General features: G+C 35.6%; 1 protein-coding gene across 3 annotated transcripts in view; it reads right to left on the bottom strand.

The window, feature by feature from the left end:
- LOC123551960 (uncharacterized) overlaps positions 1-9219 on the bottom strand; it is a 67517-nt gene extending 58298 nt beyond the window's left edge. Inside the window, exon 1 of one of the 3 annotated variants that reach the window (XM_053541511.1) lies at positions 9073-9219. Coding sequence is in view for 2 of the 3 variants with exons in the window: in XM_053541513.1 (XP_053397488.1) it covers positions 117-158 (42 nt within the window). In the remaining variant the exon portion in view is untranslated. Of the gene's footprint in view, positions 1-116; positions 379-9072 lie in introns of those variants that run through there. The other 2 variants (XM_053541513.1, XM_053541510.1) reach the window with 2 other exon arrangements.
- Between the last annotated feature and the right edge of the window lie 9724 nt (positions 9220-18943).

Here is an 18943-nt window from a genome sequence, read left to right as displayed (position 1 = left end):
TATAGGCAGGCACTTGCGATATGAAGCTTCGGTCCATTCCAGCTAAAAAAAATACAAAGATACCAGCTTACACACAAACTGATAACCAAATAATTGCTAGATCGCAACGGGCATACCTGCCAAAATACAAACAAAGGTGTAGAAAATGCGAACTGCATATCCTTTCCACACCTGTAATGTAATAAAACGTCTTAGCGTCTGAAGACACTTTCACGCTTCCGTAGAATCAACATGTATCACACGAAATCATTTTGAAATTAATTCTGAAATGTCTAAGTCTGCGGCTTTCAAAAACGAAATATCTTAAATCAGAGACATAATTATTCTAACAAGTTCATACAATATCAAAAACGGGCTTTTGAATGATTTGTCGAAGTTCCGAAAATCTCCATATACCCTTGCCCCTGTTACGGACCCCTTTCGGATTTGTGTTTATTCCGAGTTTAATTATTTTTCTTAGATGAAAAACTGACATGTCGTGCTAAAGCCTAGGTGATTTCAAAACGTCAGAAGGTGCCGAAAATTTTACTACCGATTAGCCAAAAATGTCCACGCGCATACATTTTGGCGCATACATTTTGACGGGGTGGCCCTAGCGCGTGCCCCCTGACTATCGAGCAATACAAATTTGACTTTCGTTTTCAAGTTTATCCTGTCTACTTTCATTTTCTTTACTTCCGGAGATAGCTGAAGGTCGAGTGACGTCATTTTCTGTGTTGTCAAAAACATACCACGTCAAAGCTCTGGGAAAGGGTAGTTATTGGGTAAATGATACTGTAAAGTAACTGACAGATCAGAAACTGGGCCCTGGAAATATGTAAACCTTTTCCCCTGCATATTGTGCGCTGTGATGAAAAGCAAGGAACCAGTAAACCCTGCCTCTTAGTGGAGTTTGAGGAATTCAGCTCTTCGACAGGGAAGGTACGATTAGTGTACTAACTTATACCGTACAAGCGGGTTATCGAGTATAGGGTCGGTCTCTACTCAACTCCAGTGCTTCCTCGTGAGCTTAGCCACCTATGCATGGCGACATTGTGCCCGGTGTTTTAAGGATATCAGATGATCATACGGACCATGTTTCGTTCCAACAAGTGGCAACTGATGTACCAACTTGCATACTAAAACCATACCAAATAAGGATACGGGCACCGATACCTCTACCTATTCTTTGATAAGTCGAACTTAAACAAGTACGAAATAAGACGATTTCTTGTCAAAAAGATGGGCAAAGGAAGTGCTTTTCCTTCATAAAATTAGTGGTATTAGCGATGATTTTCCCACGAAATGGCAAAATTTCATTACGTGAAACTTCTCTATCGATCAGCCCATCTAAACCAGAATATTTCATAGCGTTGCATGGTTTTCTTAACTTAAAAGCTAATTTTTCATACACGGAAACTCCATGAAGCACTCTGTAAAATTCAATTTCAAATCAACTTCAACTGTCTACTGTCGAACAATCGTCTAGCGATTATGACTGGCAGGGGCTGTCAGGAAACAGTGTTTTAGTAAAAATGTTATGTGCAAAGTCAAAACATAAAAAACCCAAAGTATACAGTTAAAATCAGCCGATTATAGTATTTAGAGAGACTGCGAGTCCAGCCCGCTAACAAATGTCTGCAAAATGGGGCTGTACTAGATATACATTGTATGTTGGTAAACTGTTCCATAGGCTGATAGTCCTGGGAAAAAGGAATTTTGCATGGTACAATGTTTTGGACTGTGGAATTAAGAAGTGTAGATTTCGAGTTTGTGTGAGATGATGATGGTCCACTGCCACTAATTCATTTCTTATCTTGTAGAAAATATCCAGGGAGGAATGATTTCTTCTTTGTTCTAGGGTCTTCCAATTTAGTTGTGATAGCATATTTGAGACGCTACCGGTATACTGGTAGTCATTAAAAACACAGCGGGCTGCAGATCTTTGTACACTTTCTACTTTATGAGTGAGATAATTTTGCCAGGGGTGCCAGACTGTGGAACAGTACTCGACCTGGGGGCGGACATAGGTTTTGTAGGCCATTTCTTTAAGAAGCATGGTGCCTTTTGGAATAGATGGGATGGGTGTTTTGGATGCTGATTTTGTACAACATAAATGATGTATTTTAAGATATTTTAGACAAGTAATGTAAGCCCAATCATCTGTGCTTATGTGCAATTCAAGTTGAGTGTTACCAATTGCCAGCCTGAAGAATTAGGTCATATGTAGTCGAAATTCGTGAATCTTTCCAGAAGAAGTTTAGAAAAGCTGCAAAACTTTTAAGGCATATTATTCATCAAAAAGTATGTGAACTTGCTAAAAAAAATCTGTACGCAACTTTTTCTCATGAATCGATTGTTGGATGTTCTTCAAACTTGGTAGAAAGCAAGGTAAAAAAATCAAGTTTAGGTGAACTGTGGACCTCCCTGGCTCTCTAACTATCAAAAGTAGTCCGTTATAATGCATTCCAAGTGTACCTTTTTACTTTACTTGAGCATCATACGCTCATACTATTAGCTCATCCGGGTGAGTTAAAACAAATGAGGACTTCTCCTTAAGATCAGTTTGTTGGATCTTCACCTTACATTTTTGCCGCATTTGTTTAAAGCTAGTGACGATACTTTCGTATCAGCCACTTGATGGATTTTCATCAAACTTGACCCGTAGTTATCTGTGTAAGGCTCTTTTTGTTTGTTCTGGATTAAATGCCTTTCTTTATCAGAATTTCAGTCACGTACCAGCGGAAAGTGAACCTATCGCTTGTTCCTGAAATCTGTAAAAATACTAACCTAGTCTCTACAATGTGCGTGAAATTAGCCAGAGCAGCCAGAGTAGCCAGAGTTCAGCCAGAGTTTAGCCAGAGTAGCCAGAGAAGTCAGAACTCTGGTTACTCTGGCTAGCCAGAGTAGCCAGAGTTCAGCCAGAGAAGTCAGAACTCTGGTTACTCTGGCTGGCCAGAGTAGCCAGAGTTCAGCCAGAGAGGTCATAGCTCTGGTTACTTTGGCCGGCCAGAGTAGTCAGAATTCAGCCAGAGTAGCCAGAGTTCAGCAAGAGTAGTCAGAACTCTGGTTAGTTACTCTGGCTGGCCAGAGTAGCCAGAGTTCAGCAAGAGTAGCCAGAGTTCAACCAGTATCCAGAACTCTGGTTACTCTGGTTGGCCAGAGTAGCCGGAATTCAACCAGAATAGGCAGAGTTTCTAGATTTTTAACATGTTCTGGCTACTCTGGTCATTCAAAGAAGCCACAGTAGTCCGAGTCACCAGGATACCATTTGCTCTGGTTACTCTGGCTGTTTCTAACAGAGTAGCCAGAGTTCAGTCAGAGTAGCTAGAGTTTCTAGGAGTGTAACGTGTTCTGGCTACTCTGGTCAGCCAGAGTAGCCAGAGTAACCAGGTACCATGTTCGCAAAATATTTTCAGTCTTAGCTAAGTTTAATTATGAAACTTAATATGTCATTTCTATCTTAATAGCATATTTATTTTCAGGTACATGTGTTTTTTACTTTCAATTTGGTGCCATTTTTTTCAACAGAAGGAACATGGGACAATACACTGGGGATAAACTATGCCATGAATAACATCCAGAATGCAAAACAAAAGACCATGACAGCCAGGTCGCACTGCACTAAATCACAGTCTATTGTGGTATGGCATACAGCCGTATAAGTACTGAAGATCCAGGATGGATCGGTGTCGCTTCGTCGTATCTACCCTTCGTGGGAGGCAGGCTACTTTGTAAAATTACAACTTATATAAAAAGAAAACATACCTAAGCATTATTTACAATGTATATAAACAAACAGCCTTTGCATATACCCGTTTATTTTATTTATTTTTATTTTTATTGAAAGTGTCATTTTCTGATTCGTGTTACTCTTAACTTTATTCGAAAATCATGCCGTCTTACTGTTTCTTTGTTGTTGTTGTTGTTATTTTATTTGATATTTTTAGGCTTGTTTTAAAGATTTTCAATCTACCAGAAATATATAGACCTGTTCGCTTTAATCTTTGTGAATTTCAGCCTTCATATACTACACACACAACACGCAACAGGTCTAACTTTTTATTTACATTATAATTATATACAACAGTTAGTGCAACCTAATCATGTACAATATGATTTTTATGAAAAAGGGTCATACATTTTAAAAATGGCTCTAGTTTACATGTCTATCTGTATTTTCTGTCCTGGTCAGCCACAGTAACCAGAGTTCTGATTACTCTGGCTACTCTGGCAACAGGTTTTACTATATTTTCTTTGGCTATTTCTGATTAGCAGGGTAGCTAGAACATATTAAAATCCTAGAACGTCTGACTACTCTGGCTGTTGTCTGAAAAATAAGACAATTTTTGAAGTCCGTTTTATGATACATATAAAACACTAAAAAATCAAACCTGAGAGAACCAAAATGGTCAAACTAGGTTTCTGGCTACTCTGGCTGAACTCTGGCTACTCTGGCTAAACTCTGGCTGAACTCTGGCCAGCCACAGTGACCAGAGTTCTGGCTACTCCGGCTACTCTAAAGAGCCACTTGAAAATAGTTATTAACTTGAAATTCAGTTTTAAACATGCTATTTAGATAGAAATGACATATGAGTCGCGCCATGAGAAAACCAACATAGTGGGTTTGAGACCAGAATGGATCCAGACCAACCTGCGCGTCAGAATCCATGCTGTTCGCTAACAGATTCTCCAAGTCCAATACGCTTTAAAAGCGGATGCGCAGCCTGTTCTGCATCCATGCTGGTCGCAAAGCCACTATGTTTGTTTTCTCATGGCACGGCTCAATTATCAAATTTCATAATCAAATTCAGCCTGAAAGACTGAAACACTTTTGTGAACATGGGACCTGCCAAAGTAACCAGAACAAATGAAATCCTGGTGACTCGGGCTACTCCGGATACTCTGGCTGACCAGAGTAGTCAGAACATGTTAAAATCCTAGAAACTCTTGCTACTATGGCTGAATTTTGGCTAAACTCTGGCTACTCTGGTTGAACTGTGGCTACTCTGGCCAGTCAGCCAGAGTAACAAGAGTTCTGGCTACTCTGGCTACTCTAAATAGACGCTTGAAAATATTAATTAACTTGAAATTCAGTTTAAGCATGCTATTTAGATAGAAATAACATATTAAGTTTCATAATCAAATTCAGCTAAGACGGAAAATGTTTTGTGAACCAGGTTACTCTGGCTACTTTTAAAATCCTAGAAACTCTGGCTACTCTTGCCAGCCAGACTAACCAAAGCAAATAAAATCCAGGCGACTCGGGCTATTCTGGATACTATGGCTGACCAAAGCAGCCAGAACATTTTAACATTCTAGAAACTCTGGCTTTTCTTGAGGAACTCTGGCTACTCTGGCTGAACTCTGGCTACTCTGGCCATCCAGAGTAACCAGAGTTATGACTTCTCTGGCTGAACTCTGGCTACTCTGGCCAGCCAGAGTAACCAGAGTTATGACTTCTCTGGCTGAACTCTGGCTACTCTGGCTAAACTCTGGCTGAACTCGGGCTACTCTAGCTGCTCTGGCTAATTTCACGCACATGTCTCTACATGTATTATTAACTTCCCAATATTAAACAGAGATGGAGGACGAATTATTTCTGGCACTGTGTCTTTCATAAAATCGTCAAGAAAAACATAGGCTTGGCTTGAGATCGAACTAACGACACTGCGATAAATAAATCTCGTAATCCCTATTCAGCCACGTGAGCGGGCTTTGTGATGTTTTTTCTAAAGTGTGTTTCGCTTGACTCTTTCAGAGTCGGAAGGCAGAGCTAAAAAGGAGATCATGTTAGCACTTATTCGCTCACGTGTGTTTATGAATGTCACTTACACCAACTGTAAAAGAAAAACCTTTGAACGACTTCTTCACTTCTTTTAAACAAACTCTATTGGTAGAATCATTGGGCCATCATGACGCTCTTGTTCTATTTTTGCAAGACAAATCATTATAAAAATAATGCGAGAAGTCATTGCATGGATATCGTGTTTAATAAATATACATCGACTGGTTCAGGAGAAGAAGTCGTCACTGTTTTATCTCCTGTGGCCACTTACTGAGGTCAGACGAAACCATTTGTAAAAACTTGTAAGAGGTCAATACAAAGATACTAATGACGTAGTCTGGTGAAGATACATCAAAAAAAGTTTTAACGTAGTACCATGTTCTGAATTTCAATTGAATGATAATAAAATATATTCAGTTGTTTACAAAAAGAAATAACGTGTAGAGCCATACTAATATTTTCTTCATCTGTCAGAGAGGAATTATTTTGAAGCCTTAAGAATGGGTTATTTTGGTGCCAACATTACCAGCATTTATCTAAAACAATCAAAATGATCATGTGACTTCAATGAGCACAACAAAACAATATCTAGCGCATGGTACTTATTGCTATGTTACCCACTACAACGTACTATTACGATTCATATGAAGAATTGAGAGATAAAACTTAATTTTGACAGATCATAAAACTAATGGCTAAATTTGACATGTGGTATATGTCCCATGACCTAATTAAATGTTTTCTGTTTTTTTTTTTTTTGTTTTTTTTTTCTTGTTGTTTTTTTTTTCTTTTTGTTTTTTTTTTTTTTTTTTTTTTTTTCAACCTTCTATTTCGATTTTCTTTTAAAAAAGCTGTTCTATATTACTGTTTACAAGTTAAAATAAATAAAGAACTGACTGTTAGCTTACTATTGTTTTCTCTATCCAAATCATGTAAGAAATCAACTGACACTAATTGGAGCCTTTCATAATACAAGTATTGTAATTAGTCAAATCTTATTTTGAGAGTAATTCAATGAGCAGATCTATTGATACTGATTTTGTTTAATACATAATGCTAGATAACTCATCCGTGACAAGTCCGTAAGGTTTTAACTACATCATTGTGGCAGTGAATACGGAGGAGTTTAAGAGGGAGTAATGAAAGCGAAATAGATAGCAATAACTCGCCCTTGTTTAAATGAGCTAAAATCCAAATACATGTATGTCTTTATAAATCTTTGTAATAACGAGTTCCCAGTACGTGCATCCATGCATGACTGAGATCGGTTCTATGTCTTAATTAATTACTATATTACTAGAAGCTACCTGACAGGTGCATCATCATTCGCAAAATGCGTAAACAAAATCAAAACGAAAATGCCAGAGTCTTAATATGCTTATGTTTCAAAAGACTAGGATGAAAATTGACTACGATGAAATATTTAATTTTATGATCACTTAATTCTAGGGTCTAAGATCGGGAAAACAATCCATATAAATTATATTTAGTAACTATTTTATTAAAATTTATAAGGATAATTAACCTTTGACTATCTTTACCGTTTACTGATAATGTATATTCTATCAAATCCTTGAAGAAGTTTTAACTGCTTGCGATTATGTATTTCGATTTAGGTTATATTTAGAATTTTGTCAACATTTTCTCTAATACTAGTAATAGCTAAATTTAACTATACATGAGCTATTCAGACTAAAATTAGAAAATGCCAAAAAGTAGAATTTTCTGAAGACTGTTTTATATGTAAACATTTATCATTTTCATCTATCTTAAGGTAATTCTGCTCGTTTGATAAACCGGAAGTGATGGTGTAACGTCATTTATCAGGTTTTGCAAGTTTGATAAACCGGAAGTGATGGTGTAACGTCGTTTATCCGGAAAACATTATGAATAGTCCGTGGTCAAATGAATAAAGTATTTGCATGTTAAGGTAGTTATGTACGTTTGATAAACCGGAAGTGATGGTGTAAAGTCATTTATCCGAAAAACGTAGAATAAAGCCTGGATTCGGCGTACAGAAATGAAAACCATTTCATGAATTAATGGCAACCCGTGAGTATTTTTTTACAATGGCACTCTTAATATCAAAAGTTATAATATAATACTAAAACATCTTACAAGTTAAATACATGTAATTCAAAATAATGTCTTAAAATTAGTTTGAAATGTGCGGTTCACTTTAATCATGGTCAAATATCTCAAAAACAAGCACATGAACCTAACATTTTATTTTACCATATTATAGAACATATGTTTATTTACGACTGCGAGAAGTTTCATCAAAATCTACATTGTACTACTTTTGTAGAAAAATTTCTATTTGCGAAAACGTTATGAAAGTTATGATTACCCCATGAATCCCATTATGGAAAATTGCGTGAGATCCAAATTTTTCAAATCAGTCTAGCAAAAAATGAAGCGCACGAACCTATCTTTTTTATTTGCTGTATTTTCTGAGTATGAGAGGTGCGCAAGTTTTACCACGATAAAGACTCATGCAAGTTTTCATCAATGTATATAAACCGCTTTTTGAATTAAGCGCGTCACAATGTGGAAATGTGTATTTTTGAATAATTCAGGGATCATAACTCTGGCAATAGAGGCGGAGGCAGACGAAAAATAGAAGGTGGACAAGTTCATATCATGATTAAGAACCATGCAAGATTTCATCAGTCTATATCAAATTCTTTTTGAGTTAAGCGCGTCACCAGATGAATATGTGCATCTTTTACTATTTCAGGGGCCATAACTCTGAAAATAGCAGGCGAAGCCAGACGAAAAATAGGAGATACGCAAGTTCATATCATGATAAACACTCATGCAAGGTTTGCAATGAACATATTGAAAACAAAACACTAATGATTCATATGTTTTGGGGTTGGTTGTTTTTAAGACTATGTTAAAAATGACATGAATGGGAAGGTTTCACAGAATATGTTAAGAATATTCGATGATGTCAACCTATAAATAGATACGAATAAGATTAAATCCTAGATCATGAGGTATTTTCAAATCTTTGTCATGATGGTATCCCTCTGCATTTATTTTTACATTTACTTACTCCCTATTATGACCAGGGGTGGGGGTTCGTAATGTTTAATTACCAGCACCTTTTTTACAGTTGCGGCATCACTTGCCGAGTCAAATACATGAACAAAGAAACCAAATCACTATTGTCTTTATATCATCAATAAGGATGAAATATTTATTTTTTTACCTCTTCTAGTGCCTTGAATCAATATAAATTATATGTAGCAACAAGTTTCAGAAAATAGTGTAAATGAATCATATAGATAATATCTTACCTTAACAGTATTTATAACGTAGATATCCTAACGAATCTGTGAGATTAGCTTCGATTACCGTTGTTTCGAACTCGGTAAATCAGTGTGTTTTCCCAAACAGCTCATCAGTCTAAAATTAGAAAATGTCAAATAATAGAACTTTATTGGTCGCTTGATTTAATATTTCCACCCTACTTGATTAATGATAAAAACGATGAGAAATTTCTTAAGTCAAAAAATAAAGGAAAATATAGACACTGGTAACAATTGTGAGCCATAGAACTTTCTTCTTCCCTAGTAAATGAGATAAAAACAGAAAACAAATCATTAAAGGAACGTAGGCAGGTTCCTGTAAGAGCTGTAGGCACCTGCGATGTGAAGCTTCAATCCATTCCAACTAAAGGGTACCAAGATACCAGCTTACACAACAAACTTTTACCCAACAATAATTGTTAAATCGGAAAGGGCACAACTGCAAAAATGCAAAGCACAGCTGTAAAATATGCGAACAGCATATCAGATGATCATATGGACTACGTTTTTGAAGTTTCAATCAATTCCCACAAGTTGCTATTGAGGTACCAACTCACGTACAAAAAACATACCAGATCAGGATACGGACCCCCGTGTGGACGCCGACGAACGGGAAAATAAAATAGCTTACACTAGCTGCAAGTCTTGAAATAATTTTCTTTCATTTTCTTTTTTGTGTGGTAAACTAACTTTCAGTCTGTAGTTTGTTATCCATTGCATATCTCGTTCTTCATTTGGCAGCAAGAGAAGTACACTTTGAAGTGCAATTACTTTATATACATATTTGAAGAAACAATGATTGACAAAAGTAAGGTTGACCGTAGCCTAGCAATATCTCTACCTTTTCTTTGATGAGTCGAGTGTAAACAAGTACGAAAAAACACTACTTTTTGTTAAAAAGATGGGCAAAAATAGGGCTTTTCCTTAAAGAAAATATGTGAACTAGCGATGAATTTTCGAAGTAAAGGCAAAATTTCATTATGTGAAAATTCTCTTTTGATCAGCCCATCTTAGCCAGGATCTTTAATAACCTTATGTGGTTTTCTTAATTTAAAAGTTAACATTTCTTACATGAACTCTCCACGAAGCACTCTGTAAGCTTCGAGGTCAAATTTAGATGCATAATACCTTTGGGAATAGACAGGGGTAGGGATTTGGGATTTTGAGTTTGTAAAACATAACATGATGTATTTTCGGCTATTTTAGACACGCCATGTTGGCCAAAATAATCTGGGTGTATGTGCAAAGCAAATATTACCAATTACCCTTCTGGAAAATTGGGTCGTTTGTATTCGAAATTTGTGGACCTTTCCGGAAGAAATTCTGAAAAGCTGCAGAACTTCTAAGGCATATTTTCCATCAAAAAGTAAGTAAACTTGAGCTAAATAGAATCTCTGTAAGCATCTTTTTCTGATGAATCGACTGTTGGATGTTCTTCAAATTTGGTAGCAAGGTAAAAAAATCAAGATTAGGTGATCTGTGAAAATCCCTGGCTCTCTTACTATCAAAAGTATACAGGTATAATGCATTTCCACGTGTAAAGTACATTTGCTATAAATGAATCAGTTTTTACTTCATCTGAGCTTCATACAGCCATACTGTTAGCTCATCTGTGTATTTCGCTTGCCCCTTGCAATGTGGGAGGACAGGGTTAAAAAGGAGGTCATGATAGCCCTTATTGTCACAGGTGCATTTTTCTTTTCAAAATGGCTTTGTCATTTTTTTCCATAAAACATTATAATTGTAATAGTAAATTTAAGTGTATATGGGTTATGGACCCATACTGTGTCCTAGGTACGTAACTGCCACCTGTGCTTGTAGTCGCTCGCAAATGCACTAATCATTGTTTATTTTATGAATGGCACTAACGCCAACTGTAAACCATCTGATCTTCTCTATCTTTAATGGTAGCAACCCTGTTAAACAGTATCTAAAATATGTTCGATTTGCTCAACTTGGTCACTTTTACGAAAAATTAAAGCTGGAAACTACAGAGAAATATAAACTTCTTTCATTGAACCGCTTGTTGGATCATCACCACTTTTTTTATTGATATAATCTGGAAAGTTGATCCCTCGAAAGCACCAAGAACAAAGCAACCAGTAAAAATTGAACCACTTGTTGGATAATCACCAACCTTGTTCTGTCGAATCCTGGTGTGTTATGTTCTGCGGGCTGTTTAAACTGTTCCTCTTGGTACGTTATAGAGCCAGTCAAAGTTTACAATTACAAGAAGAAATATTACGACTTCTTCACATGAACTGTTTGCTAGATCTTTACCAAACTTGATGTCAAGTTCCTGATATCTATGCTTGAACTTTTATGGGTAAGGTTGCCAGACTTAAATAAAGGAGTAAATTTGCAAATATTCTTCTTATGAAATACTTGACCTTTCATTATACACTACTACAGGACGTTAAAGACGACAAACCATTTGAAAATACTAGTATTGCGAGAGGTCCTTACAAGGATATTACGAACCTACTTTGGTGAAGATACATCAAGTGGTTTATGAGATTTATTTTGCAGTTAGAAATACTTATTGTAGCGCTGAATGCTCCCAAAATAGTTTAAACAAGCTTTGAATGAATGTGTCCATGCCGAACGCCACACGGCAAGTTTGAAAACAGATACATCGGATGGTTCAAGAGAAGAAATCTCTTCTTTTGTTTAAGAAAGACTTGAGACCTGAACAGGTGCATCGTCATTCAAAAAAATGCGCAAACAAAACCAAAACCAAAACGCTAGAGACTCATTTTTTCTTCGAATGACTAGACTGAAAATTGACTAGGATGAAATATTTAATTTTATGATAACTTTTAAGGCCTAAGATCGGGAAAACAATCCATATAACTATATTTAGCAACGATATTACTGAATCTTAAAGACATAATCAACCTTTAACTATCTTTATCATTTACTGATAAGATGTTTTAACTGCTCGCGATTATTTATTTTGATTTAGGTTATGTTTAGAACATTGTCAACTTTTTCTCAGATACTAGTAATAGCTAAATTTAACTATAGATGAGCTATTCAGATTAAGGTATTGGGCCTCTAATAGTTATGTTTAAGAAATGGTATTTGCTTGGGATATTCTTAAAGTTGACCGTGTTTTTGCACTGTGCACTGCAATTTTTAAACAACTTTTACCGTGTCGTTTTTTTTATACATGTTATATCATTTATGGTATTTACTAAAGTAGAGACAAATTTCGAAGTGATGGCCACTATCCAAAACGCTTGCAGAGAATTCATTATATCATTAAATCTGATAAAAGAAACATCAAACCATTGGTAAACAATTATAAAACACAAAACAAAACTGTTAATTTCATTTTTTCTAGAGTGCCTCAAGTAAACATGGTAAACAGATTTAATGAGACAGAATTCTAACTCCAACATTGAAACATTATGGTTGAATCCTGTAGGTCTGGTTTGAATTTTGCTCCATTCTTTTAAAAATAACCTTGGGGCAGAAGTAAAACCGATCTATATTTCTTCCACAATATGTAATCTAAAGAGTGAAGGCAAAATAGAGAACTTTTACCGAATGTTACACTGGACGCGTTCGGCATACATACTCGAGCTAACCCGAGCCACCCTGGGTATAACTCGAGTATAACTCGTGTAACCTGGGCGATGGTAGTTGTGTCACCCTAATTCTACCCACCTCTTGAAGTTGGGAAAGGCGGGTGATCGTATCCGAATGCATTAACACTTTAAACATGGCGTCGTTGGAAACTGGTAAAGTTTTGGGTGCAATTACTATCAAGGCTTTATCTCAATAACCGCAGAAAATATTGAACTGAAACTTCAAACAAGTCTTTCAACTCATCAGATCTACCAAAATAATCAAGTTAGATATCTCTTGATTGAATCTAATGTAATTATGGGTCTCATTTATAGACATATTGCTTTGAAACCTAATTTTACTTTTTAAGGTTATTAACTGACCGCAGATATTAAGTTGAAACTTCCATACATGTCTCCAGTGTTGTAAAGGAAGGTCAAAGCATCAATTCCCATAACCTAAATAAATCATTTTGGACAAGTTATGCCCTCTTTCTTGTGCATAGATATTGATGGGTTTGCATGCAAGTTGCTATCTCCAAAACTAATGGGGGCATCGGGTTAAAATTTCACACATGTCTTCAGGATAGTAAAGTAAGGTAAAAACATCAAGTCCCATCACATTTGTTTTAATTTTGGCAAAGTTTTGTCCCCTTTTTGTAGTCAAGTTGCTCTTGCCAAAACTAAGAGCGGTACTGGGTTGAAAACTAATCAGAGTTTTAAAGCCAGATCATAGAATTAAATTAAATGATCCTTGAATTATTATTTAAATTCTAGAACTGAAAATCATTTATATTGACAATTGCCTTCGAATAGTGGAGCGTGCTGTCATTGTTCTTTTAAAAACCTTGTACTTTCTTCTAAATGCAGAGTAACTTTGAAATGCTCTTTTGTCATTCATGCCCACCTCTGAAAATACTGCTGAATAGGACAAAGATTGAGAAATCTGCTTCTTACAGCAACATCCATGTCAAGCATATTTCGAGGGTTCTCGATCTGATTCTTAAAGCTTGTAAGTTTTCTTTCTAGGTTCACAAGGGACAACTTTGAGAAAAACATCTAGACTTAAGAACACATTATGGGTGATAAGGACAAAATCCACAAAAGAAGCCACATATTGATGTTGAAGTTATAAGTAAAATATTCAGCCTCCCTACTTGTCGACAAACCTTCTTTCCACAGACACATATGGTACTGTTGTCTAGTTATCTCAGTAGTTGATGCATTGTACTGTCAGTCCAAAGGTCACGGGTTTGATCCGGTTAGCGAAGAAATTCCTTCCATGGCCATTTGCAGTCTACCTCAGTTCATGCGAATGTAGAGTTGTCAGTTCCTTATGGAAGTGCACTTAGGTTGCTAAGCTTGCCAGGGAGAGTGAACATTTGTTACCATTATAGTGACTGTCAGTCATATATGGCAATAAGATTGTAGGAAATGGTGTTGGACCCAACTGAACAACATGAAGAACTGTTATGTCATTTTAAACAAAGACATTTTCATTCAAAAAACTCATTAGCATGGGGAATAGAGACAGCAGAGTTGAGCTTATTCATTTTCGTAACATATTTCTTCAATGGACATGGCTAAAAGATAGATCAACGTCCCTGGCTAAAGGTTGCGGATTCGATCACCTGTCAAGATATATAAAAGTAGTTGAAAATGGTAAATGTATCAGCAACTATTATTGGCATTCAGCTAAAATGTGGAAAGTGGATTCTCTCACCGTGACCTGCGTGGCAATGGTTATCGTCAAGAGTGATTATTATGCACAGTGTCCTAAACATGGGTCTTGGCAAACAGTGCAGACTAAGCTGAACACCGCAAAACAGATCATGTGATCAGGGTCTCCACTGTTTCCTTAAATGAATTTCAGTCACAACTATGAAAAAAAGAAACAATTATACCAAACACCCTTTAAAATTGAAATGGTCGAGGTAGTAGAGTCATTATTAGACATAAGAGGATTAATATAAGTTGTAACTCTTGCTTCAGAAGTGAATTAAAGTATAAATTAACATCAAATAGAAATTTCTAGTATATAAAACATTAAGGGCTGGACATTTTTTCCAAGTGTTACTTGTTTCCAGAATCTAAAAAGTCGACTGATATTAATCCAGGTTGATTTTTCACTCTGATAGAAGACGTACCAGTTCATCTCTAACAACGATACCAGACTGTCTGTCCTCATAATGGTCAACAAACATATCTATATTAGGTTCTTCACAAATATCATTTATTTCACTGTCATTGAAAATGCAAACATTATTTAAGATACACGCAGCGAAAATGCAATCAACTAACAGCACTATACCGCAAACATAAAACATGATTATACATTTAGACCACTAATTCAACACAATTTCTGATACGAGGAATACTGTCTCGTCTGATCAGCTGTTTATTTTGGAAAATGAAGTCATAATGTCTCGAAAGTAGCAACCATTCTTTATTATTGTTATAGCTCAGAAGCTTTTGAACTGTTAGCATATAGTTAACGTTCTCCATCATTTTCAGTTACCCGATAAAGCGTTCGGACTACAATTGTTACTCGTGTCACTCAGGTGAACTCGGGTGATCTAGTTAGAGTTACACGGGTTTGTATGCCGAATGCGCCCTCTGTATTTTTAAAGATGTATAACTCTGCCCTTTTTGTTTCAGAGGTAAATTCACTTTAAACAGCAAGAAATCGCTTATGAAGTGAAAATTTACAATAAAAGAAGTAAAAACTTACTAGAAAAAAAAGGAAAATAAGAAAAAATTGGTCCCAGTGGGGCTTGCACCTACGCACCCATGAGAATTGCAGTCAAAGTAGGTTTATAGTATGAATTGAATACTCTTCAAAAAGGAGGTACTCTATTACGGGTATAATAGAACTTTCTGAAGATAGGTTTATATTATGTAAACATTTACTAGTATCATTTTCATGTTATTCGATGAAGCATAAATAAATAAACACAAGTAAGTTGAAGTTTTTCATCTCTCTTAATTAGACTTATTACTCGGAAGAGACTAGCAATGAGCATGTTCGCTCGCGACTGTGCATGATAAAAACAAGAATTGCTGAAAGGCAGAAGAGCTCGACGGTTCAAAATTCTCACTAAAATTGTTACAATAATGAAAAGAGAGAAAAGGGAAACACTTTTAAGTTAGAGAACATGCGTCTCTCACAATATATAACATTAGAACATATGAGCCGTGCCATGTGAAAACCAACATAGTGGGTTTGCGACCAGCATGGATCCATACCAGCCTGCGCATCTGCGCAGTCTGGTCAGGATCCATGCTGTTTGCTTTCAAAGCCTATTGGAATTAGAGAAACTGTTAGCGAACAGCATGGATCCTGACCAGACTGCGTGGATGCGCAAGCTTGTCTGGATTCATGCTGGTCGCAAACCCACTATGTTGGTTTTCTCATGGCACGGCTCAATTATAATACTTAAAATTGCTAATCCGGGAAGTTTCTGGTCCTTTAGGATCATGGAGTCCGCTCAATATCTTTGTTATAGCAATTCACTTAATCCAGCGGCAGCTGGTATGAGTGGTGTGGCACTTCGCATTACCACTGTAAAGAAAATGAAATGAAGTACAACTTTGCGTCTTTGTTACATTACAAGGTGTATGACGTCAAATTCGTTTACTCGCGTCTGTACCGTATCCAGCGCAGGGATTGAATTAGATGTAAAATTTACATTTCGGGTATTCCATGTGTTATACATACAAGTTTGGTTAAACCTGAGATACTCTTGACCTAGGCATAAAAACTAGTTTAAAGCAAATAGAGGTTAACGCACTGACTTGAAAATAACAATAATGCGTTTTTTTAGAAAATGGTTTAAGACATCCACCACATCCAATTAGATTTGATATGGACTGATCAAAAGCTGCATTTCAGAAGTCAATAAATGAAGAACTATTTAAGAGCAGACGAATCATACTAAAAGGTACTTGTTACAAACTAAAATATAAAGCAAATCAGTGAGCAACTAAAACATACAAGCAACCAACACAAGCATAATACAAAGCACATTAAAACTTTAAATCGTTGACTGAGGGTGAGAAAAAGCAGGAACTAAACATAGCAAATAAAATTCAGTAAGAGCAACAAAAGCACTTACAATTCTGCCTGTTCCTCGAGCTAATCAGACTTGTTCAGCCCATTACATATCTGAAAAACCAGGGTAATGAGTTCTAGAGTCTGTGAGCCGCAGAACGGAAATATTTGAGACCTGTCTTATGCTACATACCTGTGGGAGTCAACCATGTTGATGTATCTAAAAGAATAAGATTTTTTATTTTATATAAAATCTGGAAAGTAGATCCCTCGGAAGCACCGAGAACAAAGCAAACAGCGAAAATTGCAGACTCGGTTTTATTGAGTCTGTTCATAAGCAGTAATGGAATATGCAACTGTCAGATATCATAATTTTCTAATTTTTAAAGTTGAAATTTGAGATTTACATAACAGCCTTTCGTAATCTGATTGGTGATCGTTGTTGATAAATCTTAAAGCTATTTTCTATATGTTTTCTATCTTTTTAGTATTCTCTTCCCCCACAGAAATGCCATGTTAATGGACAAAAATTGAAGTTTGATTGAATGAAAGAATAATAATATGTATTTACTTTTCCCAGGTTACGGAAATGCCTTCCAGTACGTTCTAGTTGTCTGGAGGCTTTCGTGCAAATATTTGAAACGTGAGTTTCAAAATTTAACATAAAATCTATAGTAACACCTAGCAGATTTACTACATCATCACAATTTATTTGATTACCAAACAAATCAAAAGTATTTTTACACTTTTTAGTTTAATAGGTCCTATAGCGACTGCCTGGACCTGAAAACTATTTTATCAACGATATGCTGTTATGTTCTAAATAAGATATCTTCAAAATGAAATATGTCATTAAGGATAATTTTAAAAAGCACAAAATCTAATATTTAGCCTTCAGGAACCCTTATATAAGTTTCTTAGAAAACATTTTTGAACTGACCAAATTTGAATCACTGTTTTTGTTCACTTAGATTACTGACAATCAACTTAATAGAATTTTCAGATTCACCATATTTTCTTTTAATCTGAGAGTGAGTAAGTCGTGTGACAAACAATCGAACGCTTTAGAAAGGGCCATTAAAACTGATACTATATATTTATTTTCATTTAATGCCTGTCTCCAATCCGCAATTAGTCTAAGTAGGATTGTCTGACAGTCGTAACCTGATCTAAAAGCTAACAGATGTATATTAAAATGTTGGTCAAAGTAACTGGGTTAATTATTCTCTTTCAAATATTTTAGAGACAGCGGGTAATATAATGACATGGTGGTAATTCCCCTTACTCGTATCTAATGTACTCTTTTTCTTATCTAAAGGTGTTGCTTTCTAGGAATACTGATGTTTCAAAAGACTTATTCACCATAGAGATAATATGGCTTGAGATAATTAAGTAACTTTTGGGAGATGCCATCGTCAATGACAGTGGCTTTCTTTATTTTTAATCTATCTATTTGTTTGTCTATGAAAGAAGATTCAGTTCGGTGAAAGCAAAGTTCTGATTGAACATTATTATTTGATTTTATTAATGTTATACTAGTGTGATTTTCATCTACAGGTATTGTATTATTTCCAATAGCTTGAGCGACATTTACAAAGAACTGGTTAAAAATATTACATAAGTTTTGTTGATCTGTAATTCTCTTTCCTTCTCTCACATAAAATAGTATCTTTCTGTGTAGTGTCTCCATTATTTGTTAATTAAGTTTTAACAGTAGGCCAAAAGTTAGAAGATTTACAACCCCAACACAAATATCAATAAAATATATTTATTCATAGATTATCTCCAGGTGCTATTAACTAAATTTCTCTGCTTTCTAGTGTTTTCCCAGTTTTTAGATGTTTTGTTTTTGTTGTATTTGTTTACTAATATCCTTTTTATGTAAATTGCATTTTTAAATGTTTTGTTCATAAAAGGAGCAGGACGTAGTATTACTCTCTTCCTCTTTATAGGAGCCTGTAAGTGTGCAGTTTCAAAAAAAGAATTACTAAAGTCGTTGTACATTTCATTTACATCGACATGAGAAGCATCATATTTTAAAAGATTGAATTTATGATCAGAATTAAAACTGGCTTCTTTAAAATGCTTCAAACTTCCGTAGGAACAATTATTTTTTATTTTTTTTTACTTTTTGGTCTCCTGATTGAATTGTATGCCAGTACAATTATGACAGTCACTTAGCCCGCAGTTAAAGCTATTTAAACTACCTAAGATATTTCTGCTGTTTGTCAAAATA

Source organism: Mercenaria mercenaria, chromosome 4 (genome assembly GCF_021730395.1).
Source record: "Mercenaria mercenaria strain notata chromosome 4, MADL_Memer_1, whole genome shotgun sequence".
Lineage (NCBI taxonomy): Eukaryota > Metazoa > Mollusca > Bivalvia > Venerida > Veneridae > Mercenaria > Mercenaria mercenaria.
This window is presented reverse-complemented; position numbering and strand designations above follow the sequence as displayed.